The sequence below is a fragment of the Dipodomys ordii genome, unplaced genomic scaffold (genome assembly GCF_000151885.1).
Source record: "Dipodomys ordii isolate 6190 unplaced genomic scaffold, Dord_2.0 Scaffold74, whole genome shotgun sequence".
NCBI lineage: Eukaryota > Metazoa > Chordata > Mammalia > Rodentia > Heteromyidae > Dipodomys > Dipodomys ordii.
This window is the reverse complement of record NW_012267290.1, coordinates 2972772-2989228: the sequence shown is the minus strand read 5'-3', so window position 1 is coordinate 2989228 and position 16457 is coordinate 2972772. Positions and strand designations below refer to the sequence as shown.

At 41.3% G+C, this 16457-nt stretch overlaps 1 protein-coding gene across 1 annotated transcript; it reads left to right on the top strand.

The window, feature by feature from the left end:
- Positions 1-358: 358 nt before the first annotated feature.
- Agpat5 (1-acylglycerol-3-phosphate O-acyltransferase 5) lies at positions 359-15844 on the top strand. Its single transcript, XM_013024214.1, has 8 exons — positions 359-406; positions 676-745; positions 2599-2714; positions 3598-3687; positions 7383-7473; positions 9014-9181; positions 12237-12360; positions 14316-15844. The coding sequence occupies exons 1-8, from the start codon at positions 359-361 to the stop codon at positions 14539-14541; spliced, it is 933 nt and encodes a 310-aa protein (XP_012879668.1). The 3' UTR covers positions 14542-15844.
- The last annotated feature ends 613 nt before the right edge of the window (positions 15845-16457 follow it).

Genomic DNA, 16457 nt, shown 5'->3' with positions numbered 1-16457 from the left:
TCCCTGAGTTCAAGCCCTAGTACCTGCATAAACATTATTGGTAGACCAGCAGGCCAGCCTCTCCGTGGCTTCTCCTGAGCACCCAGTCCTTGCTGGAGCTTCACAGTACTAATCAGAGAGCCAAGTTCCCTCCTTCTTAAAAATAAAATTTTATCTTTTGCTGGTACTCCAGAGACTTGGGTGTCCTGACCAGAGCCCTCCTGGTCTCCTTGCCGCTATTCCTCAGGGCCTCTCGGCCCTGCCTGGCTGTGGGCTGGGAACTGTTCCTGCACAAGTCTCTGACTGTCCAGCTGGTCTGATGTTTATGACATTTTTCCTTCCCCTCATCCTCTGAAATCAATGTTTTCACCTTTGTGTCATGTTGCATCGCAGCGAATGGGACTATGTCTCTCTCTTCTACTATATTGTAGGCTATTTGAAGGAATATTTATAAAATTTTACATGTTGTTAGCAATCAATAAATGCTTATAGATTTTTTTTTCTCATGAGGATATCCATCATGCTCTCTGGCTTTATGGCCATTAACCTGCCTTATACTTGACTATGAGGCTTCTAAGGGAAATCTAATTATTGTTAATTGTGACTAGAGAGATTATAAAATCATGTGTCAGTTTTCACATTGTCCTTTTTGTATGATATTTTAACATCAAAGTAATGTTTCTTTTTCTCTTTTAGATATTGCTATATGGAGATTTGCCAAAAAATAAAGAAAATGTAATATATTTATCAAATCATCAAAGCACAGGTTTGTATTTCATTTGCATGAAATGAGGGCATTATTTTTAACAAGTGGTACATAGTCATTCAAAGGAGTTTTCTAATATATTTAAGTGAAGTTTTTTTTGTTTTTTAAAGTTTTCTATATAGATTTTATACTTATGTCATCGTTATTTTTGTGTTCTTACATTTTGGCAGGCCAGTAATGTGCAAGTTAATTTTCCTAGACTTTTTCCCCTCTCTGATTGATATAAATAAACTATTTTCTTACAGTTTTTCTCCATATCTTTGAATAGCTCTTAATGTACTCTTCTTTTTATAAATAGAATTGGTGTATTGAAGCATGTGTACCCTTGATTGATTGAATGATTGAGGCCTGCCTATGTAGCCCATACTGACCTAGAACTCACAGTTCTGCCTCTAGCCGATTTTCTTTTTTTTTTTTTTTGGTCAGTCATGGGGCTTGAACTCTGGGCCTGGGCGCTGTCCCTCAGCTCTTCAACTCAAGGCTAGCGCTCTACCACTTGAGCCACAGTGCCACTTCTCTCTAGCCTACTTTCTTAAAACTTCTTGGAAGGTGTACCCAAGGCTTAAGGTTCATTTTCAGTGTTTAAATTTTAAATCTTTGCAGAAGTCTATCTGAGTACATGTACTGTATAAATACAGGAGAGTAATCATCCTACAATCAATGGCAAACAATCCCTCTTCCCTTCAAAAAACAAACTTTAAGCCCAGTACGGTGGCTCATGCCTGTAGTCCTAGCTACACAAGAGGCTGAGATCTGAAGATCAAGGTTCAGATCCAGCCCTGGCAAGAAAGTCCATGAGATTCTTACTTACCTCCAATAAACCACCAGAAAAGCTGAAGTGGCGCTGTGGCTCAGAGTGATAGATCATTGGCTTCGAGCAAAAAGAGCTCAAGGACAGTGCCCTGAGTTCAAGCCCCAGGACCAGTAAAACAACCACAAAAAAAATTCATTGTTTTATTCCTTCTGTTCTGTTCTGAAACATTTGAAAACACAATTAACTTCTAGGAAGAGGAAAGGTTGTATTGTTAACTGTTACCTTGCCTTAATTATTGTATATGCAACCTTTCAGTTTTAGTTATAGTTTCTAGGAACTTGAGACTACGTCCCTTGATTATGTAAGGAACCCAGACCTACCTGCACAGTTGTAAGGTACGTGGGACCTAATACTGTGTCCAAAATATTAGTAGAGATCAGTACATATACAGAATATTTACTCATACTCAATAACTTGAATGGCTATTTTTGCTTATAATCTCCCATTTTCCACGTTAAAAAAAATTGTTTTCTAGCCCTAATTACAGAAGGTCATTTTATTCTTTGTAAGAACTGCTTTTAATTAGTTTGGTATTTTGTGACTTTCATGTTTTGCTTTTGCAATATAAAGCATTTCAAACACCACATCTGGTGGCTGATGCCTAGAATTGTAGCTATTCAGGAGTTGTGACTGAATCACAATTCAGGGCCAGCCTGGGGGAAAAAAAAGTTTGCCTGACATGCAGCAAACATTCCAAATGCTATAGCTCACCTCTGCAATCCCAATTAACACAGAAGGTATAAGTAGAATCACAGGCCATTTGGGTCAAAAAGTGTGTGATTCTATCTGAAAATTGACCTAATGCAAAAAGGGTGGGAGTATTGCTCAAATGGTGAAGCACCTGCCTCACAAGTACGAGGCTCTGAGTTTAAGTCCCAACTACCACTCCACCCAGAAAATCTTCTGGTGAAGAGAGGTGGAGGGAACAAACAAAAACCACAAGTTGAGAGTAACTGTCCGGTGTTCAAGTGAGTAGACCCCAAGCAGACCTGGGCCTGTGGAGGGCGAGGGTGCCGGGCTCACTGGTGCTGTCTTGCAGTGGACTGGATTGTAGCGGATATTTTGGCCGTCAGGCAGAATGCTCTTGGACATGTGCGCTACGTGCTGAAAGACGGGCTAAAATGGCTGCCATTGTACGGGTGCTACTTTTCTAGGGTAACTCTTTTTCCTTACATATGTTTATATGTATATATTCATTTTTTAATGTATGTTAAATTTTAACTTACATTTAATGTAAATATTTTGTTTTTTACTGAGGATGGAACCTAGGGTCTTACATGCTAACCGCTTTACCACTGAACTACATCCCCAGCCCGAATGCTTTTAAAAATATGTCATATTTATCTTTATTTGATATTCTTGATGATGTATATTTATATAAGTAATTATCTGTATAGTTAGATGAAATAGCAAAAATGTAGCTCTATAAAGGTCAGATAGGAACATAAGGGCATAGAATTTATTAATTAGTGATCTGGACACATAAAACCAAATAGTGAGCTATATGTGCAAAATACTTAGTATTGTGTGTGTGTGTGTGTGTGTGTGTGTGTGTGTGTGTGTGTGTGGTGTATGAAAGTGTCAATGAGATCCCTATTCTGTGCAATTAATGTATGCAAGGAAAATGTATTTCATAACAGAGCTAGGTTGATATTTTAAATCCTAAAGATTGTGCTGACATCTTTAGTGATTCTTTAGTAAGTCAGCAGAAAAATCTAAACTTAAGATACATCTGATTAATGAAGTGTTTAATTTAAAAGGTTTTTTTTTTAAGAAAGAAAGAATTTTTGTTTTAACTATTGGCAAAACTAAATAGCTGTTTTCCAATACAGTGTCTACAAGTTCTGTTTGAATTACATTGAAATGGAATTTTCAACTACTAGTTAATAACTACTAGTTAATTAGGATGTATTCAAGTAGCTTAAATTTTGAGATATTTCACTCAGTACTTGTTTTGGGAGTAAAGTTGATTTTTCATGCCTATGACAGTTGATTAGTTTAAAAGTAACTATTTCTCCCCATTTTTCTTGCTGGCCAGCATGGTGGGATCTACGTAAAGCGAAGTGCCAAATTTAATGAAAAAGAGATGAGAAACAAGCTACAGAGCTACGTGAAAGCAGGAACACCAGTAAGAGTGCTCTTTGTATTCCTTCCTTAGCGACTGTCGGTTTTCAGTTGAAGAATTGAATTAAAATAAGAATATAGTACTCTGTGTGTAGTAAATAGTTCAGGGTTTGTTGCGGGAACAAAGTCCTTGCCATTCTCTGGCCATCAGAAAGATTGATATACGTGCTAGGGCCTTTTCTGGCGGCTGCCAGTGTGGACCTGAAAAATCTGAACAGACACGTTAGTTGCACTGGTAACCCTATGTTTAATCCTGAGAACACTCACTCCTGGCTCTATATGTGAATAGAGTTCTAGGAGAAGCTACTATCTTCTGTTGGAGCAAACTTAACATACATTGAGTTTGAAAAGCAAGAAAAATGATTCATATCTACAAGTAAAATATCTTCCAATGTGAATATTGTTTTGCAAAAGTTTGTCCTGAAAAGAAAAAAAAAATCTTGTATGTGAAGAATGCTAACTGTTGCCAAATGACTTTTCCCATGACTTCCTTCTGGACAGAACAACTTGATTGTGGTGATCTCTGGTCTCTCTCTCCACACATTGCAAGGGTCCAGACTTAGCTCATGTACACAAGTTCTTTTTCTCCTTGTCCCCTCTTGCCTCCCTCTTGTCCTTTTCCCTTCCCTGGCCAGGGTTCAGTGAGAGCTCATATTCAGAGTACTCCACACTTGGCTGGCCAAGTACCCAATGTGATCATCATTTGTTCTGAACACTGTCTAGATGTTTTCGCAGGTGGAAATCACATCATCTAGGAAAGATGGGGAAGATGGGAACAGAGTGTTGGGAAATGAATAGTGAATTGTCCTTTGTCCTGTGATGGTGCGCCCTGTATAAAAAGCATGGTACTCTGCAATGGGTTGAGACAGCCCAGAGGATTCACATAGGGTAGGGCTCCTGTCCGTAGATCTTCGGGACAGTGGATTGGCACTGTATAATACAGCGCACTTCTTTGTAAAGTTGAATTTAAAGACATGGGTTTGCAGGTATGATGTCCATGCCTTTCTCTATGCTCTCGCTACCTCCATTAGTGTCTCCTTGTCTGTGACTTGAGCCAAAACATCTTTTAACTTTGTTTCTTGTTGTTGTTTTTAATAGAAATCCTGGTTGATCCCCCCCATGCTGTCTATCTGGTTTGGTGCAGTTAGCTTTGGAAAGTTCTTGCCTCTTACCGGCTCTCGAGTATCCATGATCCAAAACGCTTTAGGAGCAGAAATGTTTTGGGTTTCAGAAGTTTTCAGATTTTTGTAGTATTTGTACAGACTTTACCAGTTAAGCTTCCCTGATCAACTCCAGAAATATTCTGAAATCAAAAACATTGCAAGTGTCATGGTGATGTTGAAAATCAAGTTTTAGGTTTTTGGAGCACTTGAGATTTGAGGCTGAAACTCAGGGTCGTGCTCTACCACTTGAGCCACAGCTCTACTTTAAGAGTTTTTGAGTAGTTTATTGGAGATGTGAGCCTCACAATTTTCCCCCGTAGGCTTTTATCCTGTGCACTGTTGCTGACCGATGACCATACCAGTGCCCATGAAGCCTGCTGAGGGCTGGCTATGTTAGACTCACTGTGTGTTGGTCCAAGGTCTGCTTTCTTAGGATTTGGCAGGCAGTTTTGGTTTTTAGTATTTAAACCATGATCCTGAGACCTCAGCCTCCCAAGTAACTAGGATTACAGGAGTGAGCCATTGGTGCCATCTAAAGTGGTTCAAGTCTTTAAGCCTGAGCTTCAGGTGAGTTTTGGCCTCTTGAGCATGCAGTGTAGGGTCATGTGACCCATATACCCTGCCCAGTCCTTCCCTGCAGTGACAGGGACGCCAGGCTTTCCCCTTGCTTGCAGTTTGCGTGCCCTGGGAGGGGTCAGTGATGCCCAACTGACCAGCAGAAGTCCGTAACTGGAGGCATGGCTCAAAGTGGTAGCATGCCAGTAGTGAGCAAATGAAGCTGAGCAAGCGTTGGTGGCTGTGAAAACATCTGCGCCTGTGTTAGCCAGGGCCCTTGAAACTCATCTAGTCTAAGCCCCAGTGAAATCAGATTCTGAGCGTGAGGTGACGTGGACCACTCAGGCAGTGCAGCTGGGCCTGCAGACTTACTGAAGACTCACCTCTGGCAGCTGCAGGTCGGGCAGGTGGGGTGGGGTGTGGCCCTTACCAGCTCACTCTTCATGTCCCGCACATTTCCAGTAGAAGGCCATGGACATGAGGTGCTACTCTTCTCACCTTCTGTCTTCTGAGACAGAACTTTTCTGCTGTGCTCACTTCAGGTTTACTGTTTGCTCAATTTTGGTCTTAGCATCTTAGCTCTTTGATACTTTCAGATGATATTATAGGTAACTTTTAAAATAGTTTGTATGGAAAAGTTAAATCAAGCAGTCTAGTCTTCTGCTGTGGGTTACTGTAGTGTGTCTCAAGGTCACAGTCTAGCTTTTATCCTGTGCAGTATTGATGACCATACCAATGCTCCTGAAGCCTGCTGAGAGCTGAGTCACCATGTATTGGCAGGCAGTTTTATTTTTTAGTATTTAATCCCGTAAAATATGCTCCTTAGATTCTTCACTGTACTCTGGTTTCTCAAAAGTAATTAAATCACTGGGATAGTGGGATGAGTATATATATCGATACATATATGTATATCTGTATCTATATATATATATCACAGCAATTTTGTGTGGCTTAGTAGATCTTAGTAATAATGTGTTTCATTAACTACAGCAGTTCTTGCTTAATACAAGTATTATTTGAGGGATTGTATTAAAATGTGCATCTCTATTACAAATTTTAGAAAGTGCTTCTCCATATTGTAAGAGTATTTTCATAAGTCATTTATCACGGGACTGGGAAGATGGCTCAGTTGTTAAGAGTGTTTGCCTTGCATGCACGAGGCCCTGCGTTCGATTCCCAGCACCACATAAGCAGAAAAAGCTGGAAGTGGTGCTGTGGCTCAAGTTGTAGAGCACTAGTTGAAGAACTGAGAGACAGCATCCAGGCCCAGAGTTCAGGCCCCACTAGTGACAAAAAAAAAAAGTCATTTATTAGTTGAGGATGTAATAGAAACATTTGTGATAGTGATTACTTCATTTATATATATTATCTAGTTAGAATTTTAGCTAGAAAAATTTATGCCACAAGTATGGAAGTGGATGCATTTTCTTGTATTGTTTATTCGTGTTTCTTTTCAGATGGTGGGCAGCCTAGTGGTTATGAGTATTGAGATTTGTAACTTCTTACAAAGTCACTTTGGAGGATTGGGCTGGGATGGAAGAAGAGCCCAGTGTTTACATGCAGGAAATATGCTAATGTGCCCACTAATGTGAACAGCTGTGCATGTTCATGAAATGTCATGCCATGGGGTCCTTTAGAAGGGAGCAGTTGCCTCATCAATTAAAACTAAGCATTTCTTTGCAGATTTTTAGTGATTATTTGCATTTTAGAAATTATTTCAGACCTACTTTAAATGTAAGCCTGCATTTTAAATGTTGTGTTATGTTCAGACATAATTAAGTTTTTGCATTTTGGTACCTCTGCTTGAAATAAAGGACATATAAATGAATATGTGTTTCATCTACCACAGGAAATAGCATTAATGAAGTTTTCGTTGTTAAAGTCAACAGCAACAAGGGTCTTACACACACACACACACACACACACACACACACACACACACACACACACACACACCCTGAATTTCCTCTGTGTCCCACAGATGTACCTTGTGATTTTTCCAGAGGGAACAAGATTCAGCCCAGGACAAACAAAACTCCTATCTGCTAGTCAGGCATTTGCTGCTGAACATGGTAAGTAGAAAATTGACTAGAATGAGAAAATAACTTTTCAAGATAATGATCTTGGAGAAGATATTTATGTTTTGCAACAAAAATGAATGAATATATCATCTCTTAGAAAGGAAATGTCTTCTGAATACACTTGTATGTTATTACATATGTCTCAGAATAAATTCTAGGGCTTGCTGCAATATGTATTTTCAGGCTATAGATTTACTTAAAACTGAGTACATGAATATGAGTGTAATTTCTCTTTGTTTCCTCCCTTCTTCCCTCCCTCCCTTCCTCCCTTCCTTTCCTCCTTGTCTTGGTGGTAGTGTGGTTTGAACTCAAGACCATATACTTACTCTACCCACTTAGCCATGTTTCCAGCCCTACTATTTTTGCTGGTTATTATGGAGATGGAGTCTTACTGACTTTAATGCCTGGGCTGGCCTGGAACCACAGTCCTCAGATCTCAGTCTTCAGTGTAGCTAGAATTACTGGTGTAAGCCACCAGCACAAGGACTTTTGACCTTTCCTGCAGTGTGGATTATGTGTGAGGGTAAAGAGTGTGTATTCTGTAGGCTTACACACCCAGACTGCACTTGAGGCTCTGGCTTTTATTAGCTGTCTGGTTGCAAATGATGTTATATTGACAGGCTTCAGTATTTTATCTCCTGTCATCATATATACCTCTTAGACAGACGGAAATCTAAATAAGAATTGACTCAGGAGTATGTAAAGCTCCTATTGGAGAATCTCTCAGAGTTGTCTGCAGTTCTTAGAAGCTTGTAATAATGTTCTCAACCCATATTTTGGAGAATTGCGTAGCTGAATGGCTGATAAGCTGAACAGTTTGATACAGTTTGACCAAATTGGAAGCCCACTGGAAGCAGTGCTTTTGCTTTGTTCTCAGGGTGCCTTTTGAGAGAGTGAGTGTGTATCCTCCCTGTGTGGTCCAATGAGCAGCTTAGTAAGCTAGTGCTTTGTCCTAAGCATTGGGAGTGATCATGGGCATAGTTGTACTGTCTGGGAGTAGAGAGGTGAAGAGTCTGCTGTAGGTCAAAGTCTCCATGGAACGGGCTTCTGGCTTGTTACCTTGTAGCCCTGGGTAGTTTTTGTTTTTTGTTTTTGTGTATGTATGTGTGTTGTTGTTGTTTTTTTTTTTTTAACTCGGGGCTTGGGCATTGTCCCTGAGCTTTTTTTGCTCAAGGCTAGCATTTAACCCATAGCTTTACTTCCAGATTTTTGGTAGTTAAGAGTCCCATGGACTTTCCTGCTTGAGCTGACTTTGACCCTTGCTCCTCAAAAGTCAGCCTCCTAAATAGCTAGGATTATAGGTGTGGGCCACTGGTGCCCACCCTACCCAAGGTTTTTAATAGGTTTGTGTGTGAAGTGAATGTTTACTTGATAGACAAAGGCATGTGGGGTTCTGTAAGCCTGAAGCCTTTGAATGTGCAGCGATGGCCCCAGCACACTTCTGTCTGTCCACTGAGGAGACCAAGCTCTATCTAGATGTCCAGCTTGATAGATTCCTAATTTATGACCATAGCGAATGACTTCTTCCTAGGCCTTCCAGTATTAAAACACGTGCTGACACCAAGAGTAAAGGCAACTTACGTTGCTTTTGACTCTCTGAAGAGTTACCTGGATGCCATCTATGACATTACCGTGGTTTACGAAGGGAGGAGTGCGAACTGGCAGCAGCGGCAGCAGCAGGAGCCCCTGACCATGACGGGTGAGCGTGTGTCCCTCTGCATGTGAGCCTGCGTGTGTGATGAGTGTACTCGGTGACATGCATGAGCACCGCATGACATGTTTAAGTCACATATGGTTAGTGAGTGTATAATTCATGTTTTAAATAGGCAAGTATCATTCCTTTATTCCTTTTTTTTTTCTTTTGAGACGGGTTCTTGCTTTGTGGCCCAGGCTGGCCTGAAACTCACAATCCTCCGACTTATGCCTCTCAAGTGCTGAGATTACGAGTGCACACCCTCATTCCATTTGCTTCTTACATTGTTCAAGGTATAACTAATGTGTAACAGTTGAAATTGCATTAGTCCTGCTAAGTTTGATATATCTTGGATGCTATCTTAGTCTTTTAAAATTCTTAAACCTAGTTATTCTATCCAAAGTTTACATATGAAAATGGAAAGCTCCACCCATCAAAGGAGGAAGTGAGGAACCAGCCATGGTGACTCACAGCTATAACTCCAGCTGTGTGAGAAGCAGAGGCCAGGAGGACTATGACTTCAATGTCAGCCTAGGAAGAGTTAGCAAGCGCTTGTCTCGGAAATGAAAAACTCAAGAGAAGGGGAGGGGAAGTAAGGCTTAAGTGGTAGAGTGGTTACATAGCATGTGTGAGGCCCTGGGTTCAATCTGCAGCCCAAGAAAAAATAAAATAAAATGGAGGAAAGAGGACAATAAGCTAAACCATGGTGACTCACACTTGTAATCCTAGCTGCCCAAAAGACTGAGATGCGAGGATCACAGTTCAAAGCAAGCCTGGGCAGAAAGGTTAATGAGACTCTTATCTCAAATTAACCAGCAAAAGGCCATAAGAAGACGTGTGGATCAAGTGGTAGACCCTTACCCTTGAGTGAAAAAAGTCAAGTAGCAACATGAAGGCCTGACACAATACTGACACACAAAAACCGGGGGGGGGGGATGAAAAGGGTACTTAGCTAGCAATATCGAGATGTCCATTCACAGTCAGTACTAATCTTTAGATATATATTTTGTAGGATAGTTACAAAAGTTAGTGTCATTGTTGGACAAAAAAGCTCCTTTTCAAAAATTTAAAGGACAGGGTTATAATTTGTGTCACATTTAACAGAATTTTGAGTGAGCTGCATAGTTTAGCTGAATGTAACCGAAGACACAGCTGACTGCAGGAATTTGCACAGGGCACCAGGCAGATGAGGACTTGTGGACAGTTGCCGTTCCTGTTTTAGAATGTCCACTTGAGCTGCATAGAAGGAGAAGAGGCTGTGTCTTTTACCGTGGCAGCTGTTTGAAGTTGGACAGTGTGCAGTGTGAGTGGGATTCCTCAAAAGTGGATGTCCAAATTAGGCACCACTACCCCATTTTTATTTCAGCCTGCTCCTTAGGTGTTCCTCTGAATGTGTGCTGTGTCTTGGAATTTTCCAGAATGATATTGTTAGCTGCAACAAAACGTGAAAAAGGAGCCTTTCTCAGAAGCAGTTAGAAAGTCAACTGGATGTGAGACAGGCACTATTAAATCACATTTTTTGTTCAGTGTGTGTTCTGTAGGCCAGGGATTTTTCCACAGCAGAGTTGTGAAAGTACTTATCTATCTATGGTAGTGATATGATGGAGCTCACACCAGCTTGACACAGAAGTAGCTGCTGATAGTGGAAGCTTGGCAGGAAGGAGGGCACAGGGGAACAGTGTTGAATTTCAGCTCGTCAGGGGAAACATCTCAGGTAGTGACATGTGAGAATGGTAGTTGCCACAGTTGCCTTTAGCTGGGAGTAATTGTGAAGTAGAAGCTGAGGAGGTAACTTTAAGGATGATGCTTTAGGATGTATAGTAGTGTGAGATCCATTTCAAAATGGAAACTCCAGGAAGTACATGTGGTGAAGCACCGTTCTTTCTTTTTCAACAGATTTCCCTCTGTGTGCATACATTTTTTTTCCCAGTCTAAGGCCTGGGCACTATCTCTGAGCTCTTTTGCTCAAGGCTAGCACTCTACCACTTTAAGCCACAGCACCACTTGTGATTTTTCTGTGTATGTGGTACCCAGGATGTGAACCTAGGACTTCATGTGTGCTAGAGAAGCTCTTCACCACTAAGCCACCTTCCCAGCTAGGACTTCATGTGTGCTGGAGAAGCACTTCACCACTAAGCCACCTTCCCAGCTAGGACTTCATGTATGCTAGAGAAGCACTTTACCACTAAGCCACCTTCCCAGCTAGCCACTGGATTTTTGACAGGGGACCTTGGTATGTAGTTCAGGCTGGTCTTGGAACTTTTGATCCATTTGACTTGGTCTCCTGAGATTACAGCATAATTCTTTATTATATTACATTAAAAACTAGCCTCATGCTTTATAAATGAATGACAGTTATTTACAATCTCATAGCTATTCCAAAGTAAGAATTTCAGTCTGTCCCCCTCTCTCCTGCCTTCTTAGTTGTTTTGTTTTTTAAGGCAGGCTTACCAAGTTGACCTTGAACTTCCTGCCTTAGACTCCCTCCCAGGCACTACCACGCCCAGCTTTAACAGTGTAACATGTTAGAATCTGGTAAGGACCAGGAAAGTAAGGGTTACCAGTGATTAGAAATGAGAGGCCAAGTCCTAGAAAAAAGGTAACTGCTCCGAGGTTTGTCGGGGCAGAGGATCAGGCTAATACACAGTTACTGAGTGGTCCCAATGCGCAGTTACTTGCTGTCTCCAGAGGTCCAGTGGGACCACACGGACACGGCCCTGAGAGCTCCCGTCTGCTGGGGCATCGTGGTGACCCTGTGTGACGGGGGCAGCGCTCGGTCAGGGTGGGGTTCTGAGTGGGACGCCACGGCTGATGGAGTTGGCATCTGGGTATCCTTTCTAGGGGGGTGGCTCAGACTTCTGGCTAAGCTCCAACTTCCACATGTGGTGCTATTGATTTTACTTAATAGCTTTATAATTACAGTAGACATGGAAATTATAACATTCACAAATTTATAATGTTTATTTTTCAAACATCTTTGCATGATGTCTTACTTTCACTATGTTCACTATATATAACGATGAGTTTTAAAACAGAAAAATACAAACTTTGTCTTTATTAGAATTTCTCTGTAAAGAATGCGTAAAAATTCATATTCACATTGATCGTATCGACAAGAAAGATGTTCCAGAAGAGCAAGCATATATGAGAAGATGGCTTCATGAACGGTTTGAGATCAAAGACAAGTGAGTAAAGACAGTCCTAGTCTGCAAATTTCGGTTCAATCAAGTTTCACTGCACCAAAACAGCATCTGTTGTCTTGAGAGTGCTTTTTATAAACTCAGGTTAACGCTTATTCCATGCATATGTTTCTGTTTTAAACCTTCCTTTTACAAATCACTGTGAAAGAACTTACGGAGCGTCAGTCTAGACTTCCTAGATACACTACCTGGGAAGATGCACAAATACCCTTTCAGATGAAAGATGCCCCAATCTCTGTTTTCAGAACAGGTAGAGAACCAGCTATCCTGCCAACTGCACTGTGGACTGCAAGGTTATGTCTGATGTGCAGATGGGTATGACATCAGTATTGTTGGAAGGTGAAAGTTGACATTTTTACAATGAAAAAGTCTCCTTTCTGTTGTTGGCATTTGGGGCTGAGACAGTCTCTGGCATTGACTGTACTTTGGTCCATGCTCATAGCACTTAGCAGCCAGCAGTCACCTATCTTTAAACCACATGTGTTTGGATATCTGTTAGTACAGCGAGAACCCTGAAGCAGCAGGTGACAGCATCTTTGATTTAATGCAAAAAAAAAAAAAATGGGGGATGGAAGAGATTAAAAACTGAGTCTTGGGCTGGGATGTGGCTCAGTGGTAGAGTGCTTGCGTAGCATGCATGAAACCCTGGGGTTGATTCCTCAGTACCACATAAGCAGAAAAAGCTGAAAGTGGCACTGTGGCTCAAATGGTAGAGTGCTAGCCTTGAACAAAAGCAGCTCAGGAACAGTGCCCAGGCCCTGAGTTCAAGACCCAGGACTGGCAAAAACAAAAAACTGAGTCTTAGATTTACATATAACATTTAGAAATTATTTTCTTAGCTGAAAACCTCCGTTTTGCTATAAGTGAAAGTCCTGTGCTTTCTGAAGCATATCCTTTTTTTTATGACAGATATGTTCTAAACATTTATGCTTTTTATCTTTTGAAAAGATGGAGCTATTAAGTATGGAATACAGCATTTACACACATTGAACTACTCCGTTTTTTAAAAAAGAACTAAAAACTACTTCCAAAATCATTTTTAAGAATTTTACTCCCCCACCCCTTGTCTTATTTTTCTAGCATGCTTCTTCTCAGGAGACTGCTGTTTCTTCCTTTCCTTGTATAGCAGTAAAATATTTCCTGATTAGCCTCTGGTTAAGTCAGGTGAAACTTGTTAAAAGTATGGCAAGCTTAAAATGAAATACTTGTATTAAATAGCTGTGTTTCATTGGCACCATTATGTATTAAGCAACTTATTCAGGACCATTTCAGTTATGGGAGATACTTGACTATGTGTATTGATTTAAACCTCATTTCAGAAGAAAGGCTAAAGATGTGCTTCATCGTCCTTTGCTTTGTGTGTAGGATGAAGGCAGAGCCCGCCATTTCACCTGCCCCCTTTGTTTTGTGTGTGGAGGAGTGCGTGTGGATAGTTGGCAGCCGCTAGCAATACAGTCTGCAAGGCAACTTTGTAGTCTCATGTCGAGGGCATTGCAGCATGAGCTACCGTTAGAATCTAACGCCTTGGAAGAAAGATGGGGAAAGGAATCAGCCACGCTGCTCTTTTCTTTCTTGGACCTGCTGTTATAATTCCAGGGGTATAGGGCTTTCAGACAAACTCCTTGGAGCTGATAAGAATTTCTGGTCTCTTCATTGGCTGCTGGTGTGTGGAATAGTATACACAGAAAGAGAAGAAACAGAGGGGTCATGATAGTCAGATCACTTCAGAGTGCTGTCAGTCAGAGGCTTAGAGCCAAAACAGCCTGGTCAAGTGGCTTCTTAAGCGTGTGTCTGAAATGCATTTCATGTGTAATAATAGTAAAGTACTCTAGTTACACCATGTCTGTTCCTTACTCATCTTGATTTTCCAAGGACCTGTAACTTCTCCAACACATAATAGGTATCCAGTAGATTAATTCTGTTTTCTGTTCTGGCTATAGGTTGCTTATAGAATTCTTTGATTCACCAGACCCAGCAAGAAGAAACAAATTTCCTGGGAAAAGTGTTCACTCCAAACTAAGTCTCAAGAAGACTTTGCCCTCCGTGCTGCTCTTGGGTGGTTTGACTGTTGGCTTGCTCATGACCGAGGCTGGGAGGAAACTGTATGTGAACACGTGGATCTATGGGACGGTGCTCGGCTGCCTGTGGGTGGCGGTTAAATCATAGACCGCAGACAATGGCTGTCCCCCACTGGGATGGCAATCTTGTCTGCTAGTGAAGGCTGCATATTACATCCAATTGTTTCCTGAATTAAATGAGAAGTGTAAATAAAGCCTTGTTGCCTGAACAAGTAAAAGTAAAATAGACTCTGTGACTAAAGCTGATGTGAAATTAATCTTGGGAAAAGGTTTTCCAGCTTTAGCACTGGAGCTGCGGTGACAGGAAAGCTTAGTGGAATTTGTGCTGTTCTTTCCACTCTCTCCAACTAATGTCAGCTTGTAAAGATGACTAGGATTATGTATTTTCCTATTGTTGTATAATTCACATGGCTGTTTTTGTAACATTCATTGGAGCCTATTTCACCATATTTGTTACTTTACATTTTTTCCAACTTGTCAGCTCTAATCTCTCATCACTAAAGTGTTCAGATACCAGCCAGTGACAAGTTGTATTTACGTATTGAGCTACGAGTAGGAAAAGGGCAAGGCGTGTCACGGAGCAACTCTGTGCATGTTCTTCCATACTGCGTTATTTAGCTGGTTTTGCTTTATGTTTGCAAAATAATGAACCTTTCTAATACTGAAACTGCTAATGTGCATACCCACTCTACAAAAGAATAATGTATGAAGAGACAAAATGAAATTTAAAATTGTGACTGATTCATTGTAGCAGAACTTGAAATTGCCTAGCCTTTGAAGATTGAAGCTACACTCCCAGCATCAGTGCCATAATACTTAAAAACATAAAGGTTTCCTGTTATTTTCTATATCAGACTAATCAGTGTGAACCTTCTTGGGCTTGGAGTCTCCAGTTCTAGGTGCTGGGAGCCTGCACCAATTTTAGCATGTGCCTTTGGCTATTTCTCTTTGATTTAGCAGGACGTTTGATCGGGGAATCATTGTTGTGCTGCTGTATGGCTTTCCACTGTGTCCAAAGCCTTTCCCTTTGGGTGTCCTTCGATGTGCTGCTCAGGGATTTGCCCAGTACTCGAGTGCACAAACGGTGAGCTGGCACTGTTGCCCTGGCTCAAGTGGAGCTCCTCCGACTGTCGCCTGTGGCTTCTTGCAGAGGCATTTGGATTTGGTTGTGAAATTCAGGCTGAACGCAGTAAAATACAGACGTGGCTTTGTCTGTTTGCTGCTAATGTTAATGGAGCCACACAGCTAATCTGTATCACCTCCAGAGAGAGTTCCCTTGCAGGAAGGCATCCAGCTCCACCACCCACAGTCGTGGGACAGTTGCCACCGAAGGAGCTCTTTCTAGAGTGGAATCCACGCCTTCCTTAGGTTAAAATGGACACACCACTGCCCGCTGGTCTGCTGCTTAAGGCCTTTGGTTGCATAATTCTAGTGACCCAGATGAAACATACCTGTTGAATTGTGATTTTTAAGAATTGAGAGAAATTTATGCCTGTATCACATTGCTTTTCCAAAATCAGAAAAAAAGCCAGCTGAGCAAGAAGTGTGATATGAATTGGTTTCTGTCCATTAGTAAGTGATGTATTCAGCATTCATATACATGTATTCACACACAGAACACAGCCTTATTGCGCAAGGAGGCCAAGGTCAAGCGGCATGAAGTGTTCCCACACTATGGGCTATAATTTATTTGATCTACAAAGTCAAGACTGTGTTTTAGGTATATTTTGCTAGCACCCCTCAGCTCATTTCTGACTCCACCAGAGTAGATGTAAGCTGTAGAGTTTGAGCATCACAGCAGTGCTCCCAAGTCGCATATGGACCAGTGGGCTGCATGGACTGTAATGGGTGTGCTAGCCAGGCGAAGTGGCCTGCGGGGTGAGCACGCTAGTTCCAAGGACTGTACCTCTGTCCTTTGAGCAGAGGGTCGATAAAATACGGTAGTTGGAAAAATTGTATCAAAATGTTTGAAAAATTAGAAGCTTCTCCTAAACATGTTGATTT